The sequence below is a fragment of the Rhagoletis pomonella genome, unplaced genomic scaffold (assembly GCF_013731165.1).
Source record: "Rhagoletis pomonella isolate Grant_MI unplaced genomic scaffold, Rhpom_1.0 Rhpom_scaffold_00004, whole genome shotgun sequence".
Classification (NCBI taxonomy): Eukaryota; Metazoa; Arthropoda; class Insecta; order Diptera; family Tephritidae; genus Rhagoletis; species Rhagoletis pomonella.
In genome coordinates, this window is record NW_023458558.1 from 10,912,832 (window position 1) to 10,926,941 (window position 14,110).

Consider the following 14,110-nt stretch of genomic DNA (forward strand, 5'->3'; position numbering starts at 1 on the left):
CAGGTAACACGAATATGCTCACACATAGTTACGTATAGCCAATTAAAACGTATAAAGCGACATATTGAAAAATAAATTATACTTTAAAATATTTTTATGCTTACTTTTCAATATTTCAACGGTAACCTGAGCACACATAACAGCCTAAATACCCTAATCCTAAGTTATGAACACACAAAGCTCATACAAAACGAAGCATACACACATGCACACGTACGAATACATAAAAACGCAAAACACATTTTTTTTGTAAAAGTCTTAAATTTTGATTAGCGATTGAAAAAGCGCACATTTAAGCGCTTAAAGTCATTATACGTTGAAAAAGCTGAAAGTGAAGATATCGCAAATTGACATGGAAATGTGGTGTTTTATGGCCAATTTAAGCTTTCAAATTGTTGCGCTACAAATGTTGCAGATGCAGACACCACAGACAAGTTTATGCTGAATTTATCCATATATGTATGTATTTACCAGTCTCATCCATTGTACATACATACATACGTATGTGCTCGATTTGAATTGGACATTTGCAGCGCTTTGTATTGGCAATTTGCTCACAATCAAAGCGTTTATTATGCTAATTTGCAGCTGATTAACATAAAATCACAAGCGTGAACCATGAGAAAATTCGAGCATCCGTAATCTTCAAAATATCGTTAGACTTTGTTATTTGATGGTGCCATCACAAACAACAATACAACCTGTCACTTTTATCTGCATAGTGGCGACTATTGGCATGGGCACTATGTATTTGCGATAGATAAATATGCCACTGAACTGTATTGTTTTGTGAAGAATAGCTCCGTATATAGTTTTGTTAAAGCGTCACTAATTGCAAATGCTGATTACTTAACTGATTTCCGCTCGATGACTAAGGGTACTTTCACACAGAAAGCCGAGCGAAGCAAGGCGGAACAAAGCGAAACTGCTGGTGTTCACTGAACGAAGTGAGGTGTGCTTTTCTCATGAACTTGGCTCAGCTTCCCTCAGTTTGGCTCCGCTTTCTGTGCGAACGTACCCTAACAAATGATTCGCCGCTCTTTAGAAACAATTCCCTTAAACAGAGAGAAGCTAAGGTGCCAAATCGAGGTAAAGAAGTGATAAACTAATATTCGAAGCCGGCTTTTAACAATGGGAATGAGGAAAGTAAGCAAACAAAAAACATTTTGTTTATATAATGAAAATAGCGTCTAGAATTCTGTGGAATTTTTTCGATTTTCTACCTAATAATACTTTCGAACAGGCAGGGCTTATTCAGTATAAATACAAGTTTAAATGCAGTGTCATACGATTTGATATTTGCCGAAATTTGGTGCAAATCGTGTCACAATTGTGTGAATACCCAAATATTTTCTTCATCCCAATCACGAAAAATAATCAGCCCTGTCATGAGTTTCATTTTCTCCGAACCGGTTCACTTTACACTTTTGGTTTCCATGGTTTTACTATGGACGCACGCATTACAAGTTTTCGGGTGAATTTTTTTTCAGGCGAAACTCAGCCAGAATTTGTTGGAGCTTTTCAATAGAAAATTGCTGTATTGTACCAATCTTTTGACTACAAATTCCTATTTTTTTATTTTGTACCAATAGCCCAATATAATAATGCACAAATCTCTACAATGTACCAATCGAGTGACACACTGCCTTAAAAATGTGTACAATTAAAAAAAAAAAAATCAACAAATCTTCGTAAAAATTTCGAGCTTTTAATTAGATGCTGAGTATGCAGTTTTATAGCCCATTGAATTCCAATAAAGTAAAAGTTTCAAATGGCTAAAAATTACGGTTAAATTTTTAGAATTTTTAAAAAGCTAGAAATTTGCACGCAAGTTTGTTGAATTTGTTTAATATTACACAAAGTTGTAAACACGGATTTACACGGGGTTTGTTAAAGAATAAACTATATTTTTATAAAAAAATAACACTTTGAACAACAACTTTGAGGGGTGAGAAAGCACAAGCTGAAATAATAAGCCGAATCAAAAAGACAAATAATTCGTACAAAACATTCCATTTCTGTTCATAAACGAAACTGCCGTGGTCTGTCGTTTAATACTGGATGCGACATGAGCGGTGGCCTAACAGTAGCAGTCACTATAAGCTTTTTTTAAATCATAGTGATAAAATAACCGGTAGTAAAATACCGCTCATCACTAGTGTAGCGCGATCACCTTTATAAACCTTCCCAAAATAAAATTGCTCAACGTATTCATTCAAAAAAACTTTATGTTATTGGGACAGATTTGTTGTCAAAAATGTTTTCTTAAATTCTTAATTTTATTCTTTGAAGAAGCTTATTAAAACAAAATTTTTAGATTACATAAAATGTGCTGTCCTATAGCATGGGTTTCGATATAAACGCCTGCAATAACATTCCGCAATCCAGGTATTACAGAAGAGTTTAAAATAGCGAAATTTTTTATATCCAGCTTAAAATATTTATTTAGTTCTTATTTTATTATAGCACAAGCAGTTGCATGGATTGTTTTTCTAACGGATGTTATAGTAAAATACACAATTTTTACCACATTAATTTCCAAAATTGCCAATGTCATCCGTGTTGTGTAAGTTCTATGATAAATGATCACACCTACTCACTGCTCAAAAAAATTTGCCGAAAAGTTATAAAAGATTATCAGCGAAAAGAGAGTCGAGAAAGATATACAATATTTGATGGTGGAAACAGCATCAATGTCAGAATACATCGATCATCAATTGGTTAGTTAATGTATATATGTATTGTATGACATCTGACAAAATGCATTTCGAACGTTTCAGGTGAAGATGGCTTGAATCAAAATGAGATCAAACGAATATCACATAGAAATGGAAAGGGTCGCAATAAAAGCCCAGAATATTACGATGAAACCGACAAAGGCAAAGGAAAATATCGTAAATCTTACTCAAATGACTTCGGGGATGAGGGGATAAAACTTAGTAAAAGAAAAAATGCGAAAAAAGAAAAAAATGGTAATGAAGATGATAAGCCGAAAAGAAGCCAAGCGAAAGGAAAGGTTGAAGAAAATCGCGATGACAATGACAACAAAAATCGGGGAAGAAAAGGCAGGCATATGAAAGAAGATGAACGCAGCAAAATTGAAGGGCACGTAAGTGAAAAGCAAGACAAACGGATCGCGGGAGAGAGAAAAGAAGGCGAGATTGGAAAACGAGTTCAGGGTAAGATAGGTATGAGCCATGGCGCTGATGGTGAAAATCCTTACGTTGAGGCATCACAAGCCAAAGACAAGGGCAAAAAGCCTGAAGGTGCTTCTAAGGAAAGAAGCTATGATAAAAGTGGTATAGAAAAAGGTAAGAAATTAGACGAGATTGGTGACTACGACAAAAGTAAATTATATTCTAAGTCAGGCAAGAAAACGCCGGAAAAACCAGGAAAATCGGACAAAATTAAAACAAATAACGAAGAACATGAAGAACTTGAAACCGGGACTCAAACGAAACGGGGAAATGTATTGAAAAAAGGCAGTCCTGAAGATGGAACCAGCAACGTTAACGACAATGTTAAATCAGGTTATTAGGATACAAATTTCTGATTTATAATTAACATAAGATTCAAAGCTTAGTAAAATCCATGGTAAAATCTAATGCATTTTTTTAGTTGTAGGTGCTAAACCAGGTAGTCGAAAGATGGATGCCAATGGCAAAGCGGACAGGAAAGACCAAACGCAGATAGAGCGGAATTCCCGATTTAAAGATAATCACGTCATAGGTGGTAATGACGGTAAGGGCAGTCATAAAGGTCGTCGAGGTCTAGACAGTCAGGCCGATGCCACCACCACCACTAAAAACGCGTCTAGCAAAAAGGGTTTGCCTGTAATAACAAACCTACGGGCAAAAGTACGCAAAGGTTATGATATTATGCCGAGTGGAAAGAAGTCAATGGGAAAAGAAACTAATCGTTCAAGTGAATATCAAGAGTTTGGAATAAAAGCAAGGCTTGGTCAAAGGACAACAAACAAAACGCGAAAGCAAAGACTATCGAAGAGTAGCAAAGATCACATTAATGAACGATATGGTTCTAAAAGAAATCGTATGTCTCGAAGCTCCCGTAGTTTTGGTGGCTACCGAACTCGGCTTCCAAGTCGTTACGATGAAATACGAATATGTGATGTACTTCGTGCTCATATGGAGCAACGTGAACTTTGGTAAGTCTAGATTACATTGCGTCAAGGCCCTTAGCTAATTAATTCAATAACTTATTCCATATCTTGCTTTCCAGTCAAATACGACGATGCTGTTTACCGTATCCTTGTGACTGTAGTGTAGTTTGCTGCAAATCTCCATCGAGATGTTGCCGCATTTATTAGGACTTTTTATTTGTCTTGTATGTGTGTTTTTTGTAGATATTGTATTAAATAAAAATTGTCAACATAAAAACATAAATAACTAGTTCTGTAGGTGGCGATAAATAAATTTGTTTGCTAAGTTGCTTTTCAATAGAAAGTTAATTAAAAGTAACTAGTATATGTCCATATCACTCACTTACTTCAGTACTGTCATAACTCAAAAAAAAAAACCTAAAACTCGCGACCCAGCAAACGTTTGGAGTCATAAATGAGTATTTAAAGAGTCCTATTTCGGAGCCCTTATGCTCGCAAAAAATTTAAAAGCATGTCAAATTTTTTGGTTTTTTTAATAGTTTAGACGATATTAACATTTTGCAATGTATTTTACTTTAACAGTATATCGTGAAAATAACAACAAAGGAACAATTCGAGATTTCAGTTCTCGTGATGGACGTGCTTTTGGTGAATCAAATGTAAACTGATTGCAAATTTTTTCCTCTATCAACTGAAGCACCTCTTTTAAACCTACCAACATCCCAAATTTCCTAAATTGCTGTAGCACTTCCTCCTGGGAAAAATTGAAGAGGTGCGCAAACTTTTAGGAGCGGAGCTAATGAAGTTGAACGATGTCATTTCTCTGTGTATTAATCAAATATACTAAAGCTTCTTTTGAATGTCTGAAAGAGGCTTTGAATGTGAACACAAAAAGATAAAAGAAAAACCTTGAAAGCATTAACTTTTGCTTACAGTGCGGGCGGTAGCTCTTAGAGGGTTGGAATTATCCTTGTCGCCGTTCGTTGTAAAATCAAGAAATTAACGACATTTACTAAGAGACTATTACTCTGTGAATAACTTCATCGAACCTCTACCACCGCCTATTGCATAGGAAGAGCTTCAGCTAATTAAATTTAATCTAGCCAAAAATCATTTAACTTTTGTTAATGGAGAACTTTTATTATTCCAGTAGAAATATTTAGCAAAAAAAAAAACATTGCATGTGTCACCGAAAAATGTAGAAAGTCGACCCCTAAGCTAGACCAAAACACACATTTTTTTTGTAATTGTCTTGAAAAAATACTTTAGACTCGGGGATGTACGGCGAACTTTTTTTTGGTTGCTTGCATTTAAGTTAGTATGGTCTTATATTCACGTCAGGCATTTTTGCAAATGTCTAGTCAAATCGTGTTTATTTTTATTTCTTTAAACGCTGTGGTAACGCAATAACCTCAAGTGGTCTAACAAAATAAGGATAAGCCTGTTTACTATCCACCCCCGCAGAACCACTGTTAGGCATTACTTCGCTCGTTCTGTGCCATCACTTCTAATTTCATGTGACAGGTTTTATGGACTCGTTGTTTCTATCGAGACAATCGCATCGATATTATTCTATTCTTGCTGCTGACCTCTGTTATTTAGACTTCCGCAATGTCTGCAATTCCTCTGAGTGCTTTTGCCTCCACCTCGATTGATACATCGTCTACAAAACCTACAAACGTTCCGCGTTTAGTCGCAGGATGCCATCGTACATGATATCCCACACGAGAAGTCTCAGTACTACGTCTACGTCGTAAGTCGTATGTTTTTCACTGTCATAATGAAGCATTCTAGAGCCGAGAGATAGTTTGAGATAATTGCTTGTAGGTACAACTAACTGATTTGTCGTGTCCAACAACAGATGGCTGTACTTTCTAATTTGAATGATCATAAATGTCTTTACAAATCATTTGCTCACATATTTAAGATAGCAGAGTCCACACAAATTAGGCACATCAAAGCCAATTGTGGGAAAAAATAATACATGTGCCTACATATTATACATACATACATATATACTTGTATATACTAAAAACCAAGCAGCGCTCAACAGGTTTCCTAATACACACATGCCAACATACATAGTTACATATGTATAATAATAAAATAAAAATAGTCGCTCTAACTGATTTGGGCATCATTTGATTGACGAACAACGTTCCAAACAAAGCTTTGGAAATTAGTTAAAATCGCTGTTTTTGGTAATTTTTATCACTTACAAGTTATTATTTTACTGTTGTTTTTCTTTATGTATCGTTATTTTTTAGTTAGCTAATATAAGAGCAGTCATTTGGCCCCCACAAAACGTTAAACAAACCCAAATTAAATATGCTGTTGTTTTTTTATGTTTAAGCGCTAGGCTGATTGACTCGGTTTTTGCAAACCGGTTTCCACCGGTTTTTTTTGGGTAACTATAGGCGCTTTTTTGAAATATTGTTTGGTTGAATATCGAATAAATCAGATATTTTTCGTCGAACGAACCGGTTTTTTTTTCATTTCATACAAATCTTGACCTCTCAATAAAACTCTTGAGTTTTTCTAAGTTTTCGAAGGCTTCTCCAGTTTAAGAAAGTTCCAAATAGTTTAAATCTAGTATATCCTCGGTTATTTGGTGTTGAACAGTATATGATATTTGTTTCCAATAAATTAATGTTTGGCGCTTAAACGTTTTCTACGTGTTTGGCTGAGCTTTTCCTCTAATTCGTGTTCTGCATCTTGATGTTGTGACACAAATCGAGAGATCTGCACTTTTTCTCCACCCACGAAAATGCTTTTTTTTTGGGAGAAGTACACTCGCTGCTTTGCCATTGTCTGCCGAGTGGCGACGGCTATTCGAAAAACTTGTTTGACATTGCTGGAACCAGAAGTTCAACCATGGACATGCCGAGTAGCAGTAGGCACATCTAAGCACTCGGCTGTGGCGGCAAGAGCACTACTCAAATACGAAAAAATCAGAAAATATGCAATAAAGTATTTAAAAAGGTTAACTGATTTTTATTTGTTTACTTTTGATCTAAACAAAATCTTTGAATTTCTTTTGCTTTGCTCTTCTCAAACTACATAGAAGCTATTTTTTTCCTAAGTTTTATTGTAATTATTGGTCTTAACTTTATACCAATATATACCAATATACCATATATAGCATTTTCACTGTATGAAAACTGTTAAAAATATAACCGGTTTATACCGCTTTTTCTTTATTTCAAAGTCGGCAACCAGCTTTATTCCTATCGCAGTTTCTCGAATAACTCGGAAATCGGTTTTGCAAAAAGGGCGAATAATCGAACACCCTAGTAAGCACAACAATGGATTAGTTATTAAGTGATTTCTTGCGTTTAACTAAACAAATTTAAGCATAAAGTCAAAACAAAGTTTGATATCAATAAAAATTCGTATTTAGCACATTATTTAAATTTTTATGGTTAGGTATTTGGTGCAGAATTTGGCATATGTAGATTTATAGAAAGTGAAAGCAGTGATGGTGAAATTCCATATATTATATAAATAAACATGAGGAAATCGAGTATAGTTAAGCGACTAAAGTAGAGCAAGTATTTGGGCCTGCACGAAATTTCAGTGTGAAGCATCGCTAAATATTTTTGCCCAACTATACGGCACTTACATATTGATAAGACTATTGACCATTTACTTAGTTATTTATTTATTTAAAAAAAAAAAATCAACAAACCTTCGTAAGCATTTCGAGCTTTTTAATAAGATAAGAAATATTTTGAGTAGGCAGTATTGTAGCCCATTCAGTTTTAGTATATGAAAGTGCAAGTTTGAATTAGCTTGAACTTGCCGTAGATTTTTGACAATTTTTTTTTTTGTTGGCGATATCAGTCATTTTCTTTTATAAGAAGTACGCTCGACGATTTATTTGTAGGGAGAAAATGAGTAACACCTTCCACAAAAAAAAGCCAAAAACAATTGACAAGTCTCAGCACTTTAAATGTGCACTAAACTTGAATGGGCTACAAGACTGCATACCCAAAATATTTCTAAGAAATCTAATTAAATTTTTTTTTCAAGTGTTGCACAAGTATTGAAACTTGGATCTATATGGTTTTTGTTTTAAAAAATAAACTATATTTTTATAAACAAATAATTAAAATTAAAAAGAAGTGAACCAAGAGACAAATTTTGTCAATATATTATAGTCGTAAAGTTATGATAAGCACTATATTTACAGTGACCATCCGTATTGTACAGGCAGTCCTCTTTTTTCATCAGTTTTCCCTGTAATTTATTTATTTCATACGGGACGCCAAATGTTCTATATTTCTCTTAATGTACCTTATTCGGTATTTTTGCTTATGAACAAGTTGTTGTTTTTCTGGACGAGAAGCACATAGATGGTTTCTTGAGTTATAATTTTACATAGAAAAACTGGGTATTTGTGAGTATACAGTTGCATAGCAGCTCAAATAATAAAATTCTAGCACAAACTGAACCCAAAACCACAAACTTTTCGTTGTCAGATCGGGGACCAGAGTTACCTTGCGTTCATAAATTTATAATTTCTTTTCTAATTATAGTATCTAGAATAAAATCCGCTGGTAAAAATTTGGACTTTAGGAAGCAGAAAGTTCTTATTTCAGCCATAGTGACCAGCAGAGCAACTGATTTGACTTTTTCGAGAATTCCGTCTCTAAATTGTAATTTTTGTTTACATTTAATCTACAATATCAATTTTTATTTACGTATATAGATTACAAAACCAACAACAAAATTTACAACCCTTGCTGATTTTGATCTGGTGCTATTACCTGTCTAATGCGCCTTGGTGTGAGGGAATCTTAAAATTTTGTAAAGAGAGGATTTATTTATTTGGCGAAACTACGCCAAAAAAATTATAGCTAATTGTAAGGAGAATGGCATCTTCAATATTTGAAACTACAAATTACAAGGCAACCAGAAGTATGTTTTAAAAATAAGGCAGTTGTCAAATTTTGAAAGGGAAGTGGATCCCTTCAAAGGTACGCGTTGCAATTCAGCTCGTTCAATGCTCTGCGCTTGGGCGAAATCTGAGTCTGTTGTCGGATATTTGCATCATGTTTGTAACGAATTTCGTGGAGTAAATAAATATGATCAGCGTAACTATATTTCGCTCGAAAACCGTATCATTTTTCAACCGCCACTGCTTTTTGCCAGTGAACTCCCGCTCCAGCTAGTCAATTATAATAACAAAGAAAGGTATATGTGTTCATATGTATGTGCATACCTAGCCATATTCGCTATCACACTCACAGCTTAGCCTAATGTCACATCGCGCCTCAGCCAACGTGTCTAGCGACAAATTTAATGACTTACTTAAACTTCATGTGAAGTATATATATATATATATATGTAGATATAGTGAGTGTCTCACGAAGGCGACTGTGTGTCACAGTGTGCCAAGCCAAGGGCCGCTAAACAACAGGCAGGCGTTCACCAATTCAACGGTGTACGGGCGACAAACATTGGCTTTTGTCTGGCAAGCAAATTGGTTGCAAAAACAATAAAACGTTTATACGTTGTGGTGCCTACATACATACATATGCTATGCTCGTACTCGTACACGTATGAGCTGTAGCCGGCCGCCTGCTGCTGCCGCCTGCCTGATTATGTTGCAAGTTAGCATTTTTTAATGACTTAATTTACGTTCGCAATAGGTTCCACCTTCATGCTGTTTATTGTTTTTTTTTCTGCTTTTCTGCACGCAACGCCACCAGCACCACCACAGGCACTGTGGCACCAGCTCCAGCAACACCTACGGCAACGTAGCCGGAAGGTGAGACTACGCCAGCTGCGTGGCACCGGCTTCAGCTTACACACACACATATATATGTAGCATGAGTATACACATGCATATGTGTTTCTGCCTACACCCTCAATCGCTCGATCTATCGCTGCCACCTCTGCGCCAACGTCATTTGCTTCATCGCTGTTGCGGCTCCTCAACTTCACAACAAATCGTTTGGTTAAATCTCTCAATCTCACCCATTTCATGTTGCACATTTTTCATTGCTGGTCTCTTTTCGCTGTTGTCGGGTATTTGGTTTCGCTTTCATTGCTTTAGTATGTACATTTGTACTTACATATATATAAGTATGTGTGTGTGTTTTCGATTCATATACTTATTTTTAAGTCTTTTTAATGGCCACCTTAATTTTTTATGTGCGGTTTATTGTTAATTTAATTGCCCACTTTCTTGACTGTTTTAAAATAAACCCAATAAATTGCCAGCTAACAAGAGGCTCCACTGATCTTATAGCCATTGTGCATGTCATCATCGCACAGCTTATATTTAAATTTATTCGCATTGATAAGTCCCCTTAGCTAATTGCTTAAAATAAATAAATAAACGCTCAGCAACATATTTGCATGGGCGTTTTAGGGGACGTCATTTATGTGGGCAGTGGTCAGGCTGGATTCAGCTTCACTAAAAATTAAAGTATTCAAGTAGTACTCCTCAGACTTAGTTATTCCGAAGTCTAAGCTGTCTCTCAGTAACTACGTTCCAATTATCCTCGCATCAGATAACTACAAAGGACTTCTCAACTTCCTAGCTTTGGATTGCCTTGAGGAAAGAGTACAATATTTCGCATTTTTCGATGAAAGATGAAGGACTCCAAATAACTCGTTTATAAGCCAAAATCAATTAGGCGATTATAGCGCCAAATAAGAAGAAGAAGAATGATAATGGAGACAGAGCGCCCGTGGAAAACGTTGACATCTTGCGAACCACTTAAGGACTTGCAATTCCTTATGTCGTAGTTTTCGACCAGATTCGCTGAGTGTAAACATATCGACTGCTGAATGGAAGATCGACCTATCTTGGCAGCCAGCTCGAAAACGCTCTATTTCAAAAAACTTTTCAAGAACGTCCTATTTCGGAATTCATTTCAAAAACGCCCTATCTCAGCTGCCGATTCAAAAACGCCCTGTATCAGCAAATTCATTGCATTTTGAAGTTAGATAGGGCGTTCTACAACCAAATTCTGAGATAGGGTGCTTTTCAATAAAATTCTGAAATAGGGCGTTCTCGAACTGGCGAGATTGGTCGATCTTCCACTCAGCAGTCGATATGTATATGTAAACCACAGCGGTAGCGGTACCGACACATATTTACCCCAGGGCCCGGATTTTTTCTCTACGGCTCTGCCTGCTTGCCTTTCACAGTTGATGGCTAACTTTTTTATTGACGTAACACTCTTGAATAGTATATCCATTGCTTTTGTTAGTGACATAAACTTGTGCATCTGAGAAATAAATGCCTGAAGGTCGTAACCTGAGCTTATGCTAGAAGATACCATCACCAGCCTTACTATCAAGCTACACAAACTGCTTGAAGATTTGGAAAACGCATTTTTCAAGTATTTGCCTGCCCAGAGGCTCAGGCGTTATTTTCAGCATGGCGTCAAGCGCCAAATTAGCACCGCTATGCAGCACTTATACCAATCAAGGCAGCCTTTGTTGAATATAGTGGCCGTCTCTAGCGAATTCCACCAAACAAAACCTCGGTAAAATATTATGGTCTTGTCCATGATGTTCAAAGCTCTCAGAGATTGCTTTGGGCAAGAGATATCCAAGTAAAACCCCATTCGAGAGAAAAATAGTGTTGGATTCTTTTACTTGCACTAGTGAATAAAACCAATTCTGTCTTGGATGGCTGGCGAGGCCGCTACTAGAAGCCATTTTATTCATAAGGGGTTAAGGTAACCTTTGCTCAAATTATAAAGGGTGGTCAGAAATCTTTCCTTAACCATGAATTAGGAGGGACACATAGGGCTTAACATGAGCCTACACGAAATACTAACAAGTAAATTTAAGCACAAAACACAGCTGACTTCAATTCTCATATACGCCATTGCCTAAAATTTCACTTGGCATCACTGCATAGTTTTTGACAATTTTCTCGTTTACTTATGACAATCGACAATGCCGATGTTGTCGAGTCGTAAAATTTATCCTAATTTACGACTTACGCAATGAGGCTGTTAGTCAGACTTAGCATAGTAGTATGTGGTCTGGAGGCGTCGATATGTACATACATACATTCTATATATGTATGCATTTCATTGGTTTAAAATTGTTAATGAAACGACAGGCTAGTACATAAAATCTTATACCTACTTATACTCCTTTCGTTCTAATATCGATAAAAGTGTCGATAACATAATCGATAAAAATATCGATAAAATTATCGATAACATAATTGATAAAAATAACGATAACAAAATCGGTAAAAGTATCCATAACAAAATCGAAAAAATTTCGGTAACCAAATTGATATAAACATCGATAAAAAAATCAATAAAATGACGATAAGAAAATCAATAGCAAAAAAATTAAAATATCGACAACAAGTCGATAAAAATATGGATTACAAAGTCGATTATTATATCGAAAACAAACTCAATTATTATATCGAAAAATTATCGATAAATATATCAGTTATAATATCCCTTTTTATATCGATAAAAATCAATCCATTATCGACAACTATATCGAATGCAATATCGACACCAAGAACGATAATACGAAGATTCCAAAATAGTCTCGAAAATCTCGAAAAAGTACTGAAAATCTCGAAATGGTCTTGAAAATCCTGATTTAGGCCCGAGAATCCCGAAAATCTCATTACCACTTGTATTAATCTTTCTTCCTGTGTCTTCATCTTTACTTTTATCGGTATCCTCATACTCATCATTTTCTTAATATTTACCTTTATTTTTAGCTTTATGTTTATTATTTTCTTCATCTACATATTCCCCTTTATCTTTGCCCTTATAAATACATAAGTGAAGTCCTTTCCCTTATCCTTTTCTTCATCTACGTACGTACTCAACTTTACTTTCATTTTTGTTTTCGTCCTTATCAAAGTCTTGTTTTTTAAACTTTTATTAGCACGTTTTTGTTAAAATAATACCATGTGCCTACATTTAAGAAGCACCTGTTTCCGTTCCAACAATTTCCGTGTGCAATTTCCTTTGAATTTGCCAATTTACTCCCAACCAACCAACCGCCGCTAAAGAAGTTTCACTTCAAAAAGATCCAGTTAGGAATTTATAATAGAAATTTTCTATAAAATCTTAAACTAAAAGGGCTCAATGGAGACCATTCACAATCAATTCCAATGCAGCTCTAACCCCAATCGCAGGAAACCGTTTATAAATAAAAACAGAGGCAATTTGCAAGACACTCAGAGAAAAGCAAAAGTGAAAATCTACAAATATACCAAAACAGCCATATACCAGAAATACTTTGCAAAAAATGCGGAGCAGCAACCATATTTAGAGGCAAATTTATGCTGAAGACGTCTAAGCAATTTACACCTTTTACATCTACGGTCGCGGGAAAATAAGAAAGAAAAAGGAGTAAAAAAAACAGCTACAACAACTAAGTCAACTGCACAAATAAATACCCAAAAGGTAATATCCACTCCTGTGCGAGGGGAAAAACGTAAACAGAAATGAACTCCAAACAATCGACTTGAATTGGCTAAGAAAAGACAATTGCTTGTTTTCGTGCTAAATAACAAATTCGCACATCAAAAGTGAAGCAGAAGACTCTATCAGTGTGAGATAAACAACACTTTGTAGATACAAGTTAGCAATACAAACAAAAAAAAAACAAAAAGAACAACAAAGAAATGCGCACAAAATCAATAGCCAAGCAAATGTGCAAACACACCGCAAAATCCGAGTGTGGAATGCGCCCCCAAAAGGGCAGAACGATATGTGAGCGAGCGTGTGCGCTTGTCTGTGTGTGTGTAGGTCTATGTAGCTGGCCGGGATGTTGGCATGAATCCCTTTTGGAATTCACTTATTGTCACCTCAAAAACGAAGGTGCTAAATAAACGGACAGACGCGCGCAGACAGACACCACATCAGGCAGCATAGCAGCTAAAGTCGTAGCCCCGGCACACAAGACGAACAAGGGGCTTGAGGGGCGGGGAGCAAATCTGAAATATCTTAATCTGTTTAACACCTTTTTGGTGGACGA

The 14,110-nt window shown here is 35.9% G+C and overlaps 1 protein-coding gene across 1 annotated transcript in view; it reads left to right on the top strand.

Annotated features, from left to right (window-relative positions):
- The first annotated feature begins 2,344 nt into the window (after positions 1-2,344).
- LOC118738086 overlaps positions 2,345-14,110 on the top strand; it is a 121,757-nt gene continuing 109,991 nt past the window's right edge. The window contains exons 1-4 of the mRNA XM_036469006.1: positions 2,345-2,388; positions 2,467-2,720; positions 2,781-3,530; positions 3,619-4,165. Coding sequence (XP_036324899.1) covers positions 2,345-2,388; positions 2,467-2,720; positions 2,781-3,530; positions 3,619-4,165 — 1,595 coding nt within the window. The remainder of the gene's footprint in view (positions 2,389-2,466; positions 2,721-2,780; positions 3,531-3,618; positions 4,166-14,110) is intronic.